At 43.7% G+C, this 23,092-nt stretch overlaps 1 protein-coding gene across 1 annotated transcript in view; it reads left to right on the top strand.

The window, feature by feature from the left end:
* LOC136857358 (protein THEM6) overlaps positions 1–23,092 on the top strand; it is a 36,640-nt gene that overhangs the window by 5,300 nt on the left and 8,248 nt on the right. Inside the window, exon 2 of the mRNA XM_067135971.2 lies at positions 13,830–14,044. Coding sequence (XP_066992072.2) covers positions 13,830–14,044 — 215 coding nt within the window. The remainder of the gene's footprint in view (positions 1–13,829; positions 14,045–23,092) is intronic.

Below are 23,092 nucleotides of genomic sequence, written 5' to 3'. Positions count from 1 at the left end.
TTGGTTTATTATGAACATGATGTGTTGTTGTTTCAGTCATCAGTCCATAGACTGATTTGATGCAGCCCTCCATCCAAGCCGATCCTGTGCTGACCCTTTTATTTCTGCGTAACTACTGCATCCTGCCGCTCTAATCTGTTTGTCATATTCATACCTTGGTCTGCCCCTACCGTTCTTACCGCCTATTCTTCCCTCAAAAACCACCTGAACCAGTCCTGGGTGTCTTAAGATGTGTCCTATCATTCTATCTCTTCTTCTCGTCAAAGTTAGCGAAATCGACTTCCTCTCACCAATTCGATTCAGTATCTCTTGATTCGCAATACTATCTATCCATCTCACCTTCAGCATTCTTCTGTAACACCACATTTCAAAAGCTTGTATGCTCTTTCTTTCTGAGCTAGTTATTGTCAATGTTTCACTTCCATACAATGCCACGCTCCAGACGTAAGTCTTCAAAAAAATATATATTTTTTAATTCCCATATCACCGCACTCGATAGCTTCAGTCGCTTATGTGCGGCCATTATCCAGTATTCGGGAGATAGTAGATTCAAAGCCCCATTGTCGGCAATCCTGAAGATTGTTTTCTGTGGCTTCCCATTTTCACGCCAGACTGTACCTTAATTAAGGCCACGGTCTCTTCCTTCCCATTCCTAGCCCTTCCCTATCCCAACGTCGCCATAAGACCTAATCGGTGCGACGTAAAACAACTTGTAAAAAATCCCATATAAGTGTTCGAAGTGAGCAAATTTCTTTTCATAGGAAAGCTCTTCTTTGTTTGTGCTAGACTGCATTTTATGTCCTCCTTACTTCTGCCATCGTTAGTTATTTTACTACCTAAGTTACAATATTCATCTACTTCCTTTAAGACTTAATTTCCTAATCTAATATTACCTGCATCACCTGACTTCGTTCGACTGCACTTCATTACTTTTGTGATGGAAAACAGAAATATGGCATAACTTAATAACATTAGCCCTATGCAGACGAAGTCTGACATATCCCGAAATCGTACTTTTTCGTTCCGGTCTGTGTCGAGATATACCCGCCAGCTGTTTCCATGGCCACTAATTGCGTAGCGTGTAATTTGTCGGAGATGACTGCAACAAGAGAGATCGACTGTCAGCGAGTAATGAAGGAGAACTGCCTTACTCCATATACTCCAACTGTAAAGGAAATACAACATATTGTGCGGTATGCAGCAACAGGTATAAAAACAGGTGTAATCAGAAAAGCTGGAATATGTACTGGAATCTGATTTTTGAAAAAAGGGGAAAACCACTTTTCCCTTTGCATAAATCAAACTATCATAAATATGTCTGTCCGTCATGGCCATCCATCAACGGCTGCTAATTACAGATGGCAACCACCCATAAGGCATAGTCTGTACGGTTGCTAGGTAACACTGTCCGACTCTCCACCCATACCTCACATCACAGCCTGCGCGGTCGCTAGGTAACATTGTCTGACTACCCATCCATACCTCACATCACAGCCTCCACGGTCGCTAGGTAACATTGCCTGACTATCCATCCATACCTCACATCACAGCCTGCGCGGTCGCTAGGTAACATTGTCTGACTACCCATCCATACCTCACATCACAGCCTCCACGGTCGCTAGGTAACATTGCCTGACTATCCATCCATACCTCACATCACAGCCTCCACGGTCGCTAGGTAACATTGCCTGACTATCCATCCATACCTCACATCACAGCCTCCACGGTCGCTAGGTAACATTGTCTGACTATCCATCCATACCTCACATCACAGCCTGCGCGGTCGCTAGGTAACATTGTCTGACTACCCATCCATACCTCACATCACAGCCTCCACGGTCGCTAGGTAACATTGCCTGACTATCCATCCATACCTCACACCACTGTCTGCACGGTCGCTAGGTAACATTGTCTGAATATCCATCCATACCTCACATCACAGCATGCACGGTTACTAGGTAACACTGTCTGGCTATCCATCCATACCTCACATCACAGCATGCACGGTTACTAGGTAACACTGTCTGGCTACCCATCCATACCTCACATCACAGCATGCACGGTTGCTATGGTTATACTTCCGTCCCAGATTCTGTCGCGTCACGTTACACAAATTTTCGGATGACCCCCAGCCATAAGACATATTTATGTCAAAAGAGTACTCATATATTTCTCTGTTACACCTTAAAACATAGCATCATGAAAATGAGTCTGGGCTTAGAAGACGAGAGAGCGGGTTATTATAGCAACGTATAGATGACGATACTGACCTGCTATAAGTAGAGAAAGAACACTGGTTGCCATGGTTTCCATGGTGTAGGGAAATTGATGACACTAAATTCCAGATAGACTCCCAGCCCAAAAATATATCCATATAAATACGATACCGAAAATAAATGCAAATAAGGAATGGACAGATTGATAATTGAATTAATAAATATGCAGTGCATCCTCACTATGAAAACAAATCATTTCATTGTAGACCAGGTCGGATGCAGAGTGGGTCTCGTCCCACAAGTTGCCACGATTGGTCCGTGGTCGGAGAGTTCTGCACTCCCACCGGCCAACCGAGCAGTGGAGGGGTGGCTACGGCTCTACCGTGGCTCTACGTCTCTGCATTCAGGAGACGGAGAGGGGTTAGTTCCCATCGTCGCAGCCCTGAGTATGGTTTTCCGTGGTTTTCCATTCTCCGGCACGAAGGTGAATGCCGGGACAGTTCCTAGTATAGGCTACGGCTGCCAACCCCCTCACCTTCACCGCACATCTCCTCCGTTACAAATATCCTCACCTGAGAGACGGCGTCCTCGTCTAGAAGGCCCGCCCCCACCTTTAAAGGGAGCAATGAAAAAACATTTTAGTAGTAGTAGTAGTAGTAGTAGTAGTAGTAGTAGTTGTTGTTGTTGTTGTTGTTGTAGAGCAAATCGGCGGTTGCAGAGTGGATCTCGGTCCACAAGTGGCCACGGATCTACCGTAGCTCTACGCCTTTGCATTCGGGTCTCCCCGTCGGCTGTCCTGAGTGGTTTTCCATTCTTCTGCACTAAGGAGAATGCCGGGACAGTATAGACCACGGCCGCCAACTCTCTCGCCTATCCCGGATTTAACCTTCTTTGATACAAATCCCCTGGCCTGAGAGACGGCGTCACCGTTTAGGAGGCCCGCCTCTCCGTTCAGGGGAGGAATGAAAACATTTTGTGCCGGGTTGAGTGGCTCAGACGGTTGAGACACTGGTCTCTCTTCTAGCTTCGCAGGTTCGATCCTGACTCAGTCCGATGGTATTTGAAGGTGCTCAAATACGTCAGCCTCGTGTCGGCAGATTTACTGGCACCTAAAAGAACTCCTGCGGGACAAAATTTCCCCATCTCGGCGTCTCCAAAAACCGTCGAAAACTAGTTAGTGGGACGTAAAACAGTAGTAGTAGTAGTAGTAGTAGTAGTAGTAGTAGTAGTAGTAGTAGTAGTAGTCCAACCATTCCACAGAAAAATGAATACGACTATACCTTCAAAAATTTCAACCACACGATGTCATTTATTACCATTATTTTTGAGTGTTGCATATTTTATCTTCCATCTTGCACTGTTAATAAACAACACAGTATGAACAACGTTCTTGAGTTCGATGATAAATCTGACACTCTTTTCCTCCCACTAAATTGTCAATATTGCCTTTAATGTTGGATGAAACTCGACGCGCCATAAACCACAAATCGTTCCTCTGTTCCTGGACTTTTACACATGTATTCACCTGTATTTATCTCTTCCCTTTTCCTCCTTCTGTGGATAGGGGCGATAGAATACACTCACGGTATATCCTGCCTGTTGTAATCTATATATTAAAAGAGTTTGCTAAAACATCTTTGGCAAATCCGTCCGTCCGTTCTACAGGACCGATTTGCTTCATTTCTGTTTTATTCTCTCCGGAATTACCTGCCGGTGAATCATGAGACATTGGTAGATCTGTGAGTTCAGCAAACTTTGAGTAATCATAAAATCAAATCATTAAATGATCACTCCAGTAATTGCAGGCGAAAACTTACCATAACCCACAATACATTCCGTACTTAGCAGGTTGCTAAGCGACTAACACTTTCATTAATATTTTGATATGCGATTTTCATTCCTAATAATGTCATTGCATGCAGCAATGTTTGATTACTACCTGTCAAGCCAGAGAGTATATACTTCTCTGATCACGGAAGAATACTATTCCGTGCTAGATACTCTTTGATTCTCTAACCTTTCCCAGCTTCCAAATACATTCAACAGATGGCAGAACGTTCATAATAGCTTACATTCTGCTAAGAGAAAAATGTCTGCGTACAAACAGACCCCATCATGACATACCCCTTAGACATTACGTGGGAACACCTCAGGGGAGCTCATTCCCGACTCCCGCGCTTTGCTTCCAGCGTAACATCGCCTCATGCTGACGTCACGTGGAGGTCTGTCGGCAGCTGTTGCAGTGAACGATAAGGAACTCACTTTCAGTATAGGTCTATTTTGTGGTAGGCAGTCTTGTAACATTGTCAGTATTGTTTTGATTGTTGTGTTAAAGATGAGTAAGGTTTCTAAACAATACTTAGTTAATTGTGCTATGGCACAATGTACTAATTGGGGATAAAAACAACTGGTGTCTTGTACCACAGATTTCCAAAATGTGAGGTGCGCAGTAAATTACAAGGAGTCTGAAAAGATCGCGGTTTTAACATTTGATGAAATGATTATAGACGAACGTATTTCATACCATTCATCTGATGACCGCATACTAGGGCCTCACAGCAACGTCCAGGTAGCGATGGTTCGAGGGCTCTTTGCTGCATGGAAGCAACCCATTTTTTTATGATTTCGACGTGACAATGACGTCAGAGTTTTTAAGAAACGTAATTTAAACTTGAGGCTTGTGACATGCATATTGTCGCAGTAACTTGTGACCCTGGGGGGCAAAAATTTAAAGTGTGGAAGGAACTAAACGTACCCTACACAAGGACAGGAGCTTTTTGCCAATCCAGTGGATGATGAAAGGAAGGTGTGGGTGTTCTGTGATGTACCCCACCTCTTGAAATTATTGAGAAACAACTTTTTAGATGAATGTTTGACGTTAGCTGATGGTTCAGAATTTCAGAAGACGACAATAGAACACCTATTACAAACCCAAACAGGGGACCTATCAACTACACATCATATTAATGAGGCTCATCTGAGTGTAACAGGCAGATCCCGTCAGAATGTGAGAATGGCTGCGCAGTTATTTTCCAGGCGCACAGCTCTGGCAGTGCGGTATACTTTAAACAAGGACGCTGAAAGCAACTTCATCGAGCTAGTCAATGACACCTTCGACGTGTTGAATTTCAGGCCACCTAAAGATGAAAAGACTCCCCTTAGGAGTGGATACTGCTTAAACTTAAGGAGCCAGGAAAATATTCTGAAGCGCTTTCTGAAAGGTGATTACATAAGTGAGATTTGGTAAACGGAAAACTTTACTTCCGTTTCAGAAGGGGTTCATAATATTTACAAAGTCTATCTTAGGATTATTTGAAGACATGGAACATGTAAATATGTCTTATATTTTAACTGCCAGATTAAACCACGTGCCCGTGGCCTAGGAGTTTTTTTATAGCAATCCGTTTCCTTTTGAAGTTCGTAACAGAATTCGACTTCTATTACTCACAGGGAGTAATGAAATCCCCCTCTCCTGTAGTGCGTCAGTGAAAGTTGAAAATAATTCATTGCCGAGTGATACAGGTACTTTTCATCCTGGTGCTGATAACGAGGAAGATTTCTCGAGCTCCGCAAGCAATGAACTCTATATAGTTGTTTTTGAGGGGCCGTTAACAACTGTACCCGTAGATGAACAGGAAGAAACGTTGGAGTTGTTAAGACTTGGAAGACTTGAGCCAGAACTTCGAAACTGAAGACGTAAACCAGGATGCAATCAAATATCTTGCAGGCTACTTGGCATTCAAATGTCGCTCTGTTGATGATAGCTTGGGTGACAAAGGTGAAATGTTTGCCTTGCCACAGGAAGTGCCTCACGACTGGTTATCAATCATTTCAAAAGAAGTCCTTACTCGTCCAACCGAAGAATGGTATCAAAATGTTATGCAGTTTGATGTACTGTTTGGTAGTTTTCACGGGATTTATATTTCTAAATGTGAAAGAGTAATGCAGACTTTGACTTCTATAATAAAATCAGAACTTGACTAGAATATTATATCGCTGTAGTCAGAACTAGGACTTTCATTAGAATATGTCACCTCAACAAAAACATAATATAGATGCTATGAAGAAGTATTAAGCGAAAAAGAGTCGACTGTGGGCAGCTTCAGCCTCTTCAACAACTTTCTAAGTCATCAAAACGTGAGTTTTAAATACATTTAAACCAATAACTATTCCAGTGTTTCTATGCATGTATTGTTCTTACAGCCGGCTTTTAAGATGTAATTACTTAAAGTTTCTTCTATTTTCTATCAACAGTATTATATCACTGATTGCAGGTGGTATGTAAAGTACCTCTTTATTATAATGAAGCCAGCTTTTTAATTATTTATAAGAAATTGAACTTATTTTTCCTAATTATCGAGGTTTATGCTGCATGCAGGCAATGCAGGCGCGCGCTTCTAGCCCTCCCGGCTACGTCACGCGTGATCAACCAATGACAGCGCTTTGAGCGGGAATGGCCTACCTAATATACTCTATCTACCTTGGGAACACCTATCGAAGGATAATCTAGCTACCCTAGAAAGAGTGAAGGCCATGTATCTTAAAAAAGTTATCTGTCTGGCGAAAACGCTCCTTCGAGACTAACCTATGAGTTGACAAGACAACCGTTCTATATAGAACTGCGATTAAAAGCCTTCTACCATACAATACCAAGCTTTACACCAAGAACTGCAGAATAATGTAAGCGAATATAAGGATAGATTTTACCTAACAGACATGATGACGTCATAATAGATGAACTCTGACTACGAACTGCGGCATACCATATAGTGTTGGTTACTGAGTGTCTGTGTGTAGAATTATTTGAATGTTGAATAGGTACAGTGAATATTACGTAAATACGTCTATGCTTCCTGTTTCATCCCTGCTGGTTGAATGCATTTTTTTTTCTTTTTGCTAAGGAATTGGTGTGTGTGAGGGAGGTATAGAATATAGAACTCAGAGAATTAGTGTAGGTGAAGCATTATCTGATCCTGTAATGAATAAGAAGGGAATTCCTCAAGGCAGTATTATTGGACCTTTATATTTTCTTATACATATAAATGATATGAGTAAAGAACTGAATCAGAGGTAAGGCTTTCTGCGGATGATGTTATACTGTATAGAGTAACAAATAAGTTACAAGATTGTGAGCAACTACTAAAGGACCTCGACAATGTGAGGTGGACAGCAGGCAATGGTATGAAGGTAAACGGGGTTAAAAGCCAGGTCGTGAGTTTCACTAATAGGGAAAGCCTCTGTTTTAATTACTGCGTTGATGGGGTGCAAGTTCCGTATGGAGATCATTGTAAAGACTTAGGTGTTAATATAAGGAAAGATCTGTTTGGAGTAATCACATAAACGGGATTGTAAATAAAGGGTACAGATGTCTGCACATAGCTATGATGGTATTTAGGGTTTGTGGTAAAGATGTTCTCGCCCGGAAGGACGTGGGTTCGAATCCCCGTCAGGAAGTCGTAAAATTTAAGAAACGAGATTTCCACTTCCGGAGGTGCATATGGCCCTGAGGTTCACTCAGCCTACACCAAAAATGAGTACCGGGTTAATTCCTGGGGGCAAAGGCGGCCGGGCGTAGAGCTAACCACTCTACCTCATCACGTGCCGAGGTTAACAATGGTGGAAGCCTTTACCTTGCACTCCTCCAAGGGCCTTCATGGCCTGTACGGAGGTAACTTTGCATTTGCTTTTTTTGGTAAGGATGTTCAATTAATTTCTAAATTCTTTTGCAATGATTTAAGAAAAGACTAGGTAAAAAAAAACAGTTATGGAATCTGCCACCTGGGCGACTGCCCTAAATGTAGATCAGTGGCGATTGATTGATTGATTGATTGATTGATTGATTGATTGATTGATTGATTGATTGATTGATTGATTGATTGATTGATTGATTGATTGATTGATTGATTGATTGATTGATGAAAAGGAAGAGCCTATCATAACAAGGAAACCGATACTCAAGTCACCTACAGAGACCCACGTGGTTACCGGTCTCACTACCGTGTTGGGACCCCCTTGTCTCTTAGGACAGGGTGTAAAAAGCGTCGAAATATGCTCTTCCCATCCTTCAGGGGGTGGGGGTTATAACAAATATTTATACGGCCACGTTGTCTCGTGGAAGTGCTTTATCTTCAGCTGTGCGCACTTAAGTGATAATGAGCAACCAGGTGTTGCAACATTTCAAAACATTCCTGTTTGCAGCGTCATGCACGTGGATATGGAAAGTTTACTACGTCTTCTCAAGGTAACCGCACACCACAGTTCTACCTGTGGCAAAGTGAGCATTGTTTAAGGGAGCAGACAGATGACAACATACAGGTAGATAACAATTTCTTATAAACGTAATATGGTCATTGCGTGATTTTCGTGACCACGTCCATTGCCTTTTGTATCAATAGCTTCCCAGTTGCCCTCGAGGTATTGTGAGCTCCGCTTCAACCCTCAGCTGGGAATCGAACCTAGAGGTTCGAGGATAATACATACTGTACGTCATGCATCTTTATTATAAACTGTTATACTTTTCAGCTTTCAGTCTGCAAACCTCTGTGAATTTATTAAATGCCTCTGTTTGTTACTAACTCTGAGTGCTCATTTAGTTCCTTACCTCTTATATTTAAATCATTAGAAATGTAATCTCAAATATCGTCGTCTTGGTCTCCCTCTACCTCTCTTAGCCTCATGACCATTATTCTTCCAGGTAACCTGTCTTCCTCCATTCGTCTCATATGACCCCACAACCGCCGGTTTATGCGTACCGTTTCATCATCTACTACTAGTACGTTTTTTTTTTTGTTTTTTTTTTTTTGCTAGTTGCTTTACGTCGCGCCGACACAGATAGGTTTCATGGCGACGATGGGACAGGGAAGGGCTAGGAGTGGGAAGGAAGCGGCCGTGGCCTTAATTAAGGTACAGCCCCAGCATTTGCCTGGTGTGAAAATGGGAAACTACGGAAAACCATCTTCAGGGCTGCCGACAGTGGGGTTTGAACCTACTATCTCCCGAATACTGGATACTACTAGTACTAAATAAGTTTTCATTCCGTCCCTGCTGAAGGGGACGGTGGGCCTCTTAGGCGGTAACGCCGTCTCTCAGGTTAGTGAGATGTAATACTCTGAAAGAGATGTTCGGAGCTGAAACTGTCCCGGCATTCGCCTTAGTGCAAGAGTATTGGAAACCGCAGAAAACCATGATGCAAGTGTAATGGACTAGTATAACTTGGAAACAATTCTCTAAATCCATGGGTAAATAGTGGAATATCGAGCTCGGTTAGTGAGGTAGTGGTGGTGGTGGTGGTGGTGGTGATTATTGTTTTAAGAGGAAGTACAACTAGGCAACCATCCTTTATATAACACTAATCAGAGAAAAAAAATGGAAGGGATCCGACACTTCGAAAAATGAAGATATCGGCCAAAGGAAGACAAGGGCCACGAAAGGCGTGAAGGTGAAAGATTCGCTAGCCCTCGCAAACCTAATAGCGTCGGGGTCGGAAAAGAACAAGAGTTGACCAAGGGAGGTCGGATAGGATAGATAAAAGTGAGGAGCCTGGCACAAGTAAGTGGAAGCAATGCCAGGGCTCAGCTAAGGGCCCCGTTGTTGCCAATCCACGCTCCAAAGTTCAAAGCACCTGGGGCCCCTTTTAGTCGCCTCTTACGACAGGCAGGGGATACCGTGGATGTTATTCTACCGCCCCACCCACAGGGGGGTTAGTGAGGTGTGGCTATGAAGTTGTTTAAATCTATTATTATTATTATTATTATTATTATTATTATTATTATTATTATTAATGAAGAAGTAGTTATGTACGGACTTCATTTGGTATAAATTGTTGTCGTATCATTTATTATTCGTGTGTTGTATGATCTGTCTTGTGTAAAAAAAAACATGTGACTTTATGTCACGATACATCTGCTGTGTATATATTAAAAAGAGTTCATTTATTGTAATAGCATGTGATTAATAGTATATAATTTATTATTACCTGATGTATAAATCCAAGGTAATGTTGTGCAACACAGAGTAATAGTCCAGAACAACGCATCATTGTCACTAAAGCTGTATAGAATGTTCTATTCATTTGTAAATAGATTATTGGAGACTCGAGAAAATTCGAGAAAACATGTTGTGTCATACTTGTCTAGAAGCCTGGTCAGGCAAGGTGTGTGTATATCTTTGTGGTTACGACAACCATTCTCAGGACAGCCGACGGGTGGGGACTAGCACTTCTCCGTCTCTCGAACTCAGAGCCGTGGCCACCCCTCCTCTGCTCGGTTCGCCGGTCGGAGTGCAGAGTTGTCGGACCACGGACTAGTTTGGCCACTTGTGGGCCGCGACTCACTCTGCATCCACCGACCCTACAGTGAAATATGGAGGAGGCTCAATTACGCTTTGGGAGTGTATGTTATCTAAGGTGTAGGGAATATCCAGTTTATCGAAGGCACAGTGTACTGTATAATGACATTCGGAAGAACAATGTTAAACAATGTGTACATTTTTCAGTGGTCCGAAACATACCACTGCTCTAAACAAAGAGTGGGTAAATTGGAACGTTCCAAAACAATTGAAAAAGCCTCCCCAGTCTGTTGACCTCAGCGTTAATTGAACATTTATGGGTATTTTTTTAAATCTAAGGTCAGATGTCAGATTGGTGATACAAAGCTGTAACAGGTCGATAATTTCAAGTATTTAGGTTGTGTGTTCTCCCAGGATGGCAATATAGTAAGTGAGATTGAATCAAGGTGTCGTAAAGCTAATGCAGTGAGCTCGCAGTTGCGATCAGCGGTATTCTGTAAGAAGGAAGTCAGCTCCCAGACGAAACTATCTTTACATCGGTCTGTTTTCAGACCAACTTTGCTTTACGGGAGCGAAACCTGGGTGGACTCAGGATATCTTATTCATAAGTTAGAAGTAACAGACATGAAAGTAGCAAGAATGATTGCTGGTACAAACAGGTGGGAACAATGGCAGGAGCGTACTCGGAATGAGGAGATAAAGGCTAATTTAGGAATGAACTCGATGGATGAAGCTGTACGCATAAACCGGCTTCGGTGGTGGGGTCATGTGGGGCGAATGGTGGAGGATAGGTTACCTAGGAGAATAATGGACTCTGCTGTGGAGGGTAAGAGAAGTAGAGGGAAACCAAGACGACGATGGTTAGAGTCAGTTTCTAACGATTTAAAGATAAGAGGTATATAATTAAATGAGGCCACAACACTAGTTACAAACAGAGGATTGTGGCGACGTTTAGTAAATTCACAGAGGCTTGCAGACTGAACGCTGAAAGGCATAACAGTCTATAATGATAATGTATGTATGTATGTATGTTTGTATGTATGTAAGGTCCACAGTAGAAATGTTTCATCCAAAGAGGAGTTAAAAAGAGAGGTGATCGAAGAGTTGCTCAGTATCAGCCGTGAAAAGTGTGAAAGGCTTGTAAATTCCATGCAGCGTAGATATCAAGCTGTCATTAACGCCAAAATTTCATCATCATCATCATCTGTTTACCCTCCAGGTTCGGTTTTTCCCTCGGACTTAGCGAGTGATCCCACCTCTACCGCCTCAAGGGCAGTGTCCTGGAGCTTCAGACTCTTGGTCGGGGGATACAACTGGGGAGTATGACCAGTACCTCGCCCAGGCGGCCTCACCTGCTATGCTGAACAGGGGCCTTGTGGAGGGATGGGAAGATTGGAAGGGATAGGCAAGGAAGAGGGAAGGAAGCGGCCGTGGCCTTAAGTTAGGTACCATCCCGGCATTCGCCTGGAGGAGAAGTGGGAAACCACGGAAAACCACTTCCAGGATGGCTGAGGTGGGAATCGAACCCACCTCTACTCAGTTGACCTCCCGAGGCTGAGTGGACCCCGTTCCAGCCCTCGTACCACTTTTCAAATTTCGTGGCAGAGCCGGGAATCGAACCCGGGCCTCCGGGGGTGGCAGCTAATCACGCTAACCACTACACCACAGAGGCGGACAACGCCAAAATTTACTCCACAAAATATTAGGATTGCTGCTATGGAGCATTTTATTCGTACCGGTATGTTTATTTAAAGTAGTGTCATCTGTATGAATAACAATGTGACATAGAAAAGTATAACTTTTGTTATATTGAGGTGTTTTTTCAATGTACTTTACGTCGCAGCGGCACAGATAGGTCTTAAGGTGAGATAGGGATAGGAAAGGGCTAGGAGTGGGAGGAACGTGTCCGTGGCCTTAACTGAGGTTCAGGCCCAGTGTCTATCTACCGGGCGAGTTGGCCGTGCGGTTAGGAGCGTGCAGCTGTGAGCTCGCATCCGGGAGATAGTGGGTTCGAACCCCACTGTCGGCAGCCCTGAAGATCGTTTTCCGTGGTTTCTCATTTTCACACCAGGCAAATGCTGGGGCTGTACCTTAATTAAGGCCACGGCCGCTTCCATCCTATTCCTATTAAAATATATTTTCGTTTTACATAAATTACGAGCATTTAGAAGGGTTCTTACAGTGCCTAAAATGCCTATTTTAGGGTGTGAGTCGGAAAATGTATGTTCAGTGGTAAACCACATGGAAAACCATCTTCTGTGCTATCGACAGGGGCTTCGAACCCACTATCTTCCAAATACAAGCTCATAGCTGCGCGCCCCTAACAGCACGACCATCTGCTTGGTATATTGTGTATTTCGTATTATACTATGTTTGCAGGAAAACTTTATTTCTATGGCATTGTAAAGGAATGTACCTGAAATATTTCTGTTAAAACAATATTGTAAAGAAATTATTTTGACTGTCAAAAATGTACTTTTATTAAGAAAGTGACATTCTGCATAACCATAGTTTTCTCTAAATTTTTCATTGAGAAACTTCCCACAATCAAACTATCACAAGTTCTGTGAAACACATCCATCCTGTGATACTCAAAATTTACCATTCTTTCTTTCTTTTCTTAATCTGCTCACCCGCCACGGTTGGCTTTTCCCTCGGACTCAGCGAGGGACCCCACCTCTACCGCCTCAAGGGCAGTGTCCTTGAGCGTGAGACATTGGGTCGGGAGATACAACTGGGTAGAATGACCAGTACCTCGCCCAGGCGGCCTCACCTGCTATGCTGAACAGCGGCCTTGTGGGGAGATGGGGAGATTGGAAGGGATAGACAAGGAAGAGGGAAGGAAGTGGCCGTGGCCTTAAGTTAGGTACCATCCCGGCATTTGCCTGGAGGAGAAGTGGGAAACCACGGAAATCCACTTCCAAGATGGATGAGGTGGAAATCGAACCCAGCTGTACTCAGTTGACCTCCCGAGGCTGAGTGGACCTCGTTCCAGCCCTTGTACCACTTTTTAATTTTCGTGGCAGAGCCGAGAATCAAACCCGAGCGTCCGGGAGTGGCAGCTAATCACACTAACCACTATACCACAGAGGCGGACTACCATTTCATTACTGTACCCCCCAAAAAAAAGATAACGCATATTAACTAAACATACATTTTTCGACTCACACCGTAAAATAGGCATTTTAGGCGCTATAAGACCCCTTCTAAATGCTCGTAGTTTATGTAAAACGAAGATATATTTTAATAATTTAGTTATGTAGAAGAATAAGGCATTTAGCTTAAAATCTTTCTTTATGTTCATTTTATTAATATTTCTTGTTCCAGGTTTATGCACAACTCAAGATATTGACGTGTTCCTGGACCATATGAACGATGCTCGGTTCTGCCGCGAGATGGATTTCGCCCGTTTCAGTTTCTACGACAGGAACGGGCTCTATGCTGAGATCCGACGTCGTAAGGGAGGCGTCATGCTCGGGGCTTCCACGATCAGGTTCCGGCGTTCCATCCCTATCTTCAGCCTGTACCGCGTCGATACCAAGGTAATATTAACGGTGGCTTTTATTAACACGGTGCACACGTAAACCCTAAATCACGTAACCAAGATAAGAGTGTTTTGATGGTTATTGCACTATTTAATAATCATCCGCTCTTAACTCTAAACATAGGAAGAGGTCCGACCTTAATAATAATAATAATAATAATAATAATAATAATAATAATAATAATAATAATATATGTTGGGTTTTCAGCCCGAAGGCTGGTTTGATCCTCTGCAGCTCCGCCATCAGCTGTCATAAATAGCCTAGGCATTACTGAAGAGGCATACTAGGGAAATGAAGAGCAAGGTAGTTTCCCGTTGCTTTCCTCACCGAGCCAGCCGTTGCTATTACATATCAGTCTGCCAAGCCCACTGAAATGCATGCACCAACCGACCCTATGAGCGATATTTTCACACCATTCATAACAGGGACAGGGGCTGCCTGGCCGAGGCGGTAAAGGTATGTTCGGTTCGCCCGGAAGGACGTGGGTTCGAATCCCCGTCAGGAAGTCATAAAATTTAAGAAACGAGATTTCCACTTCTGGAGGTGCATATGGCCCTGAGGTTCAACAGCCTACACCACAAATGAGTACCAGGTTAATTCCTGGGGGCAGAGGCGGCCGGGCGTAGAGCAAACTACTCTACCCCCATCACGTGCCGAGGTTAACAATGGTGGAAGCCTTTACCTTCCACTCCTCCAAGGGCCTTCACGGCCTGTACGGAGGTGCCTTTGTCTTTGTCAGAACAGGGACTGGCTGCATAAGGAATGGTATTACTAGCATCACTCATACCTCAGTCACTTTCATATTGTCAAAGCCAAGTATGAGACTTTTTTTTTGCTACTTGCTTTACGTCGCACCGACACAGATAGGTCTTATGGCGACGATGGGACAAGGAAGGGCTAGGAGTGGGAAGGAAGTGGCCGTGACCTTAATTAAGGTACAGCCCCAGCATTTGCCTGGTGTGAAAATGGGAAACCACGGAAAACCATTTTCAGGGCTGCCGATAGTGGGGTTCGAACCTACTATCTCCCGAATACTGGATACTGGCCGCACTTAAGCGACTGCAGCTATCGAGCTCGGTAAGTATGAGACTGAGACAGATCAATGAAAGTAACAAATTTGATATAGCCCATACCAGAAGACACAGTGCAGTGTAAACACTACATCTCGCCAGCAAAGGCATAATAATAATAATAATAATAATAATAATAATAATAATAATAATAATAATAATAATAATCTATTTACGGGCGAGTTGGCCGTGCGGTTAGGAGCGCACAGCTGTGAGCTCGCATTCGGGAGATAGTGGGTTCGAACCCCACTGTCGGCAGGCCTGAAGATGGTTTTCCGTGGTTTCCCATTTTCACACCAGGCAAATGCTTGGGCTGTACCTTAATTAAGTCCACGGCCGCTTCCTTCCTATTCCTAGGCCTTTCCTGTCCCATCGTCGCCATAAGACCTATCTGTGTCGGTGCGACGTAAAGCAACTAGCAAAAAGAAATCTATATATAAACTTATACATAAAGTCCTTAATTCTGTCTGTAATTCACAGCGATATTAAGGAAACGAGAAGGTTTCAAGAGTTGAAATTGGTACCAGTTATAAATTTCGGTCTTCTTTATAAGAAAAACACAATGAACCTCTCAGGACCATGACTTTGATGATGATGATGATGATGGTGATGATGATGTTTGTTGTTTAAATGGGCCTAAGATCGAGGTCATCGGCCCCTAATGGTACAAAATGAAACGAAATGAAATGACAACTTAAAAGTCCAAAATCCTCCACTGACCAGAATTCAAAGCGTGAGGACGGATATGAATTTAAAACGATCAGTGGATCCGACTCACAGTGCCTCACATGCACAGAAGCTGGCACAAAACTGTAGTATTACTGACCAAGCAACTACTTCTATAGCACGATGCTGAATCGATTATCGGTCTTACTGATAAACGATGTATAACATTTATACAAGATTTATGCACCGTTTATGTGAAATTCGTAACTAATAAACCGAGTATAAGCCTCCTGTGTATACATCTGTTATAGTTATTCACTGAATTGCTTATACAGACCAGGACCCTTGTATAAGCGCTGTATAGCAGCGACTAGCGGAAAAAGAAATGAGTGAGCAGTTTATTTTCGTGGTATTTATTGTCTACAGTAATATAATCGTGGTGAAATATTCGACTTATCCATATAACATTGAACACACATTGAAAGAATGGACGATAACGCTGATGATCTTCACGGCATTTTAAACATAGAAGACATACACCATTCAGAGGTTACGGAGGCTAGACATCTTCGTAAAGTAAAACACTTTAAAGACACGGAGTGACAATGAATGACTATAAAAGAAATGGTGGTTCGGCGTATTTTTGTGTAATAATGTGTTGTTGCTTAATAGACTTTTGAAATTACGAGTTTATTATACATTATCTGCCTCTAGAAAGAGCTTTATCAAATTTGAGTACCCTAAAAAGGGACATATTCCTCGACATAAAAAATGGTATAACCTGAAAACCGTATGTAATATGATTTCCATACTTTGTAGTTGAATACGCAGAAATATAATGTATAAATGCCTAATAGAAACTTTTTTATCAAACCTTTCTTAAAGCTACAAAACAGTTTTTCCTTTCTCTTGAAAAGTAAGGATTTTGGAATGTGTACACTTTTCAACTCGCCGATTCAATTACAATTGCTTACGTTTTCCGTACTATCCCAGATAGGAGCTATTGATCTTTTCTTAAGCTTTTCATTTTTTTGGGGGGGCGTTCATTACACAAGCAAGCTGAAGAAATGTTGATATTAATATAAGCCCATTTCCAGCTGTCTCACGGAATGACAATGAATAACGATAAAAGAAATGATGGTTGGGCGTATTTTTGTGTAATAATGTGTTACTGCTTAATAGACTTTTGAAATTGCGAATTTATCTGTCTCTACAAAGGTCTCTCTCAAATTTGAGTATAAAAAGGGACATATTCCTCGACATAAAAACTGTATAACTTGAAAACCGTACATAATACACTGACTGACAGAGCAAATGCAACACCAAGAAGGAGTGGTCAGAACTTTGTGCCAATTGCAGGGCAGACTGACGTCACTGAGGTATGCTCATGATGTGAAATTCGCCGCTGTGCTGCGCACGTAGCGAACGATAAATGGGACACGGCGTTGGCGAATGGCCCACTTCGTACCGTGATTTCTCAGCCGACAGTCATTGTAGAACGTGTTGTCGTGTGCCACAAGACACGTGTATAGCTAAGAATGCCAGGCCGCCGTCAACGGGGGCATTTCCAGCAGACAGACGACTTTACGAGGGGTATGGTGATCGGGCTGAGAAGGGCAGGTTGGTCGCTTCGTCAAATTGCAGCCGATACCCATAGGGATGTGTCCACGGTGCAGCGCCTGTGGCGAAGATGGTTGGCGCAGGGACATGTGGCACGTGCGAGGGGTCCAGGCGCAGCCCGAGTGACGTCAGCACGCGAGGATCGGCGCATCCGCCGCCAAGCGGTGGCAGCCCCGCACGCCACGTCAACCACCATTCTTCAGCATGTGCAAGACACCCTGGCTGTTCCAATATCGACCAGAACAATTTCCCTTTCCCGTCGATTGGTTGAAGGAGGCCTGCACTCCCGGCGTCCGCTCAGAAGACTACCATTGACTCCACAGCATAGACGTGCACGCCTGGCATGGTGCCGGGCTAGAGCGACTTGGATGAGGGAATGGCGGAACGTCGTGTTCTCCGATGAGTCACGCTTCTGTTCTGTCAGTGATAGTCACCCCAGACGAGTGTGGCGTCGGCGTGGAGAAAGGTCAAATCCGGCAGTAACTGTGGAGCGCCCTACCGCTAGACAACGCGACATCATGGTTTGGGGCGCTATTGCGTATGATTCCACGTCACCTCTAGTGCGTATTCAAGGCACGTTAAATGCCCACCGCTACGTGCAGCATGTGCTGCGGCCGGTGGCACTCCCGTACCTTCAGGGGCTGCCCAATGCTCTGTTTCAGCAGGATAATGCCCGCCCACACACTGCTCGCATCTCCCAACAGGCTCTACGAGGTGTACAGATGCTTCCGTGGCCAGCGTACTCTCCGGATCTCTCACCAATCGAACACGTGTGGGATCTCATTGGACGCCGTTTGCAAACTCTGCCCCAGCCTCGTACGGACGACCAACTGTGGCAAATGGTTGACAGAGAATGGAGAACCATCCCTCAGGACACCATCCGCACTCTTATTGACTCTGTACCTCGACGTGTTTCTGCGTGCATCGCCGCTCGCGGTGGTCCTACATCCTACTGAGTCGATGCCGTGCGCATTGTGTAACCTGCATATCGGTTTGAAATAAACATCAATTATTCGTCCGTGCCGTCTCTGTTTTTTCCCCAACTTTCATCCCTTTCGAACCACTCCTTCTTGGTGTTGCATTTGCTCTGTCAGTCAGTGTATGATTTCCATACTTTGTACTTGAATATGCTAAATATGATGTATAAATGCCTGATATAAACCTTTTTGATCAAACCTTTCTTTTAGCTACAAAACAGGTTTTCCTTTCTCCTGAAAAGTAACGATTTTGGAATGTGTACACTTTTCAACTCGCCGATTCAATTACAATTGCCTACGTTTTCCGTACTATCCCAGTTATGAGCTATTGATCTTTTCTTAAGCTTTTCCATTTCTTTTTTGGCGTTCATTACACAAGCAAGCTGAAGAAATGTTGATATCAGTATAAGCCAATTTCCAGCTGTCTCACTCTGTGTTGCCGCTGCCTTTTCGATATGCCGTGCTACTGCGCGACTTTCAGGAAAGTTTTGCTCGTAGATAACCAGCAGAAGCGATCATAAAGGCGGTGAACGTGCGAGAAACGCCAGCGAACTGCAGGAAGAGATTCCTACTCCTTGGAACGAGTGTATACGTGCTGTATAGTAATACAATGCGCATACCACGTTTATTAGTAAGAAAAATATAAAACGCTTATACAGGGTTTATTCACTGTATAACTATACAAGTGTTAAACAACTGTATAAGGACTTTTTATTAGTAAGACGGTATGCTTATAGTAGAAACGGGTCCAAAATCCAGGTCATCGGCCCCTCATAATGGTATTTATCGCTAGGAAAGTAGAACCATGCTATAAGTCATGTTGCGATACTAATCGAAAGTAGCGGAGACTCGCGGTATTCCACACATTATGGTACTATTCACAGGTAGTGTAATGCGCACATGTAACACAGACCTATGTTGTTTCGCACATTGCGCCGCTATTTACAGGCAACGCAAACCTATGGCGTTCCTCACATAAATGGACTAACCACAGGAACTCGTGCTATCCCGTGGAATTCCTCACATAGTGGGAACTTTGCATAGGTAAGGCAGAACCATGGTTTCGCTAACCCCATGGTGTCGCTCATATAGGGGTACGAATCACAAGTACTGTAGGACCCACCTCCTGATTCACACACTGTCGCTACTAATCACAAACCTATTGCGTACCTAACACAGTGGTATTACGCGCAAGTAAATGCGACCCATGGAGTTCCCTGCGTGATGGTACTAATTACAAGTAGTCTCATGGTTCTAATTGGATCATCCCTTGGTCGCCCCTTTTAGTCGCCTCTTACGACAGGTAGATGATGCCGTGGGTGAATTCTTCGACTGCCTCCCCCACACACAGGGGGTGTGTGTTTGGTCCGCGAGAGGTATTTTATTTCCCTCAAGTCCGCCGGCAAGCCGGTTAGGACCCCCCTATCCGCCACCTGGGACGCGCCACGTGGGAGTACCACCTCTACCCCTGCTACGCCAGCGTAGCAGATACCACGACTTTTGTACTGTTTTGAAACAAAATACATTTCTATCAGTGAAGTCGTTGTCGCACATTCGCCATGATGGCTTAGGTACTCAGCTATGTCTATCGGCATGATGCCGAACTGCGTACATCCAGGCTTCTGTTACCTTCCACAGATATATTCAATAGTACAAGATATGGTTACAAGAACAATGCAATGATGACTTGAACTGTTCAGTGAAAAATTCTGTTTGTCCAACCCTTGTTTCCTTTCTCTACGGGGTCGGGTATGAGGTGAGATGAATCTGTCGTGGTGGGTTTTAATGACCGGAGCCCTTCCTGACGTCAACCTCATAAATTTGCTCATTCAGGACAAATATTTCATATTCCCTGTGGGAATCAACATCTATATCATCTGATGGCCAAGCAGGCATCAATTTTTAGTGATGAGACAAAGTCTCTTAGTGCATTGGCACTGCCGGTGGCTCCAGTTAGCCTACGCAGTGGCCTCCACGGTATGCACTAGCCAGCGTATTGGTAGGTGTGCTAGGTACCAACTGATGAGCCCACCCTAGCACATGAGGGCGAAACGCTGGCAACCAAGAATGAGCTAGCTGGAAAATTTATAATGTCCAATAACGGACCATTTATATTGGTATTATAAATTTGCTCATTCAGGACAAATATTTCATATTCCCTGTGGGAATCAACATCTATATCATCAGAGGAGCTGGGATGAAATGGATGACGTGATATATGATAGTAGGAAGGGAGAGGGCGAAACCCGGTACCGGCACATAGCCTACTCCTGTCTATTAGCACTAAAGGGTCTGCTCAAGGCATAACGTCCCCATCCGACGGAGTAATCACCATCAACAGCGTCATATACCCTTACTCCATATGAGCACTGCGGGGAGATTTGGAATTTATTTCAGGCTTTTGGCACGCAATCTAGTGATTAGAAATTGTAGGCTATACACCACCAGGGGCAAAGCGTCAGGGGAGACAGGGTAGACAGCGTGAACGAAATATTGTCTAGTTAATTCAATTACATTTTTAGAACAGTAATTATTTCCACATACATGACATTATTGTATTCCCGGCTTTACTTATTTTCGTCTCACTTCGGCAATGCTCGGACTCGCGTCATTTTCACGAAGGACGTAGGCGAAAGTTGACGCTGTCCATTGTGTGTGCGTTCCCTTTCATTTTCAAAGCTTTCAGATAGAGCAACACTAATGCTGTCTGAAGGTGCTGACTGTGGAACTATGACTTTCCTATTGCAAGATTTCTCTGCCCAGTAGACAGACTTAACCAGCGTCTCTTCGTGCCCTCATTGGTTAGTATTTGGCTCTCACTTATAAAGGTGCTCTTATCTCAGGCATGCTTTTAATGAAATTAATTTGCTTTATTATAAGACACGTCTAAAAATAAAATAATATTCAAATCACGCGTAATAAATGAATGATAGTATCAAAATCCTTGAAGTACATGCATTTTCTTGTCCAATATTATAACCACAACAACTATTGACTTACATTCTTAATAACGAACTCCGGAGTGTGTATACGGAAACAACAAAATAGCAATTTGATACTGTATATTCCGTTAACGTCCGCCTCTGTGGTGTAATGGTTAGTGTGATTAGCTGCCACCCTCGGAGGCACGAGGGCTGGAACGGGGTCCACTCAGCCTCGGGAGGTCAACTGAGTAGAGGTGGGTTCGATTTCCACTTCAGTCATCCTCAAAATGGTTTTCCGTGGTTTCCCACTTCTCCTCCAGGCAAATGCCGCGATGGTACCTAACATAAGGCCACGGCCGCTTCCTTCCCTCTTCCTTGTCTATCCCTCCTAATCTTCCCATCCGCCACCAAGGGCCCTGTTCAGCATAGCGGTTGAGGCCGCCTGGGTGAGGTATTGGTCATCCTCCCCAGTTGTATCCCCCGACCCAGCATCTGAAGCTCCAGGACACTGCCCTTGAGGCGGTAGAGGTGGGATCCCTCGCTGAGTCCGAGGGTAAAACCAACCCTGGAGGGTAAGCAGATTAAGAAAGAGAAAGAATATTCCGTTAACGTCAGTTTCTAGTAAAAGCGCTATGAGTGCCTTGAAACGAATTAAAACCTATTTAAGGTATTCGATGACCAACAAGAGACTGTCTAACTTGGGAACTCTAGCTATAGAGAAGAAACTGCTGTGGCATTTTAGTAAGACGCCTGATTTCAAGACTGCTGAAATGTAAGACAGGCGGATTGAACTCATTTACAAGAATATTGTTTAAGGTGACTTGTACGAAAATCTATTTATTTCTCTTATTAAATCTACATAACAATGAATTACATTGTTATTTTTTTATAATTCAAAGATATGTTTTTATTTGACAACTCCCCGCTGCCTATTTAGTCTATATTTGAAAATAAAACTAGTGCACGTAGGGTTATAGGTTGTTATAGGGTTTGTCTTAGTTTCTGAGTCATTAATAAAATATTGAATACAGCTCGTCCGCCCCTGTAGTGTAGTGGTTAGTGTGATTAGCTGCCACCCCCGGAGGTCCGGCTTCGATTCCCGGCTCTGCCACGAAATTTGAAAAGTGGTACGAGGGCTGGCACGGGGTCCACTCAGCCTCGGGAGGTTAACTGAGTAGAGGTGGGTTCGATTCCCACTTCAACCACCCTGAAAGTGGTTTTCGGTGGTTTCCCACTTCTCCAGGTAAATGCTAGATGGTACTTAATTTAAGGCCACGGCCACTTCCTTCCCTCTTCCTTGTCTATTCCTTCCAATCTTGCCATCCCCCCGCAAGTTCCCTGTTCAGCATAGCAGGTGAGGCCGCCTGGACGAGGTACTGGTCTTCTTCCCCAGTTGTATCCCCCGACCCAGAGTCTGAAGCTCCAGGACACTGACCTTGAGGCGGTAGAGGTGGAATCCCTAGCTGAGTCCGAGGGAAAAACTACCCTGAATGGTAAACAGATTAAGAAAGAAAGAAAGAAAGAAAGAAAGAAAGAAAGATGTGTGGACATATAGGTAGATGAACTGAGCCCAAAACTGCAAGCTCCAATCAAAAACATTAACAAAATCTCCCGGTAAATATTCACCAGATTATAATTCACTCATTAAATCTGCCATTATAGTGCGAGCAAATGGAGGCGATGTCTACTACCCAAACACTCAAATGCACAGAATACAAATATACTGAGTATGAATTATTGCTACTTGTCAATATGTCTATCTGGCGATACAACTGGGTAGAATGATCA

This window comes from Anabrus simplex, chromosome 1 (assembly GCF_040414725.1).
Source record: "Anabrus simplex isolate iqAnaSimp1 chromosome 1, ASM4041472v1, whole genome shotgun sequence".
NCBI lineage: Eukaryota > Metazoa > Arthropoda > Insecta > Orthoptera > Tettigoniidae > Anabrus > Anabrus simplex.
The sequence above is the reverse complement of the archived record's forward strand: the minus strand, read 5'-3'. Positions and strand labels throughout refer to the sequence as shown.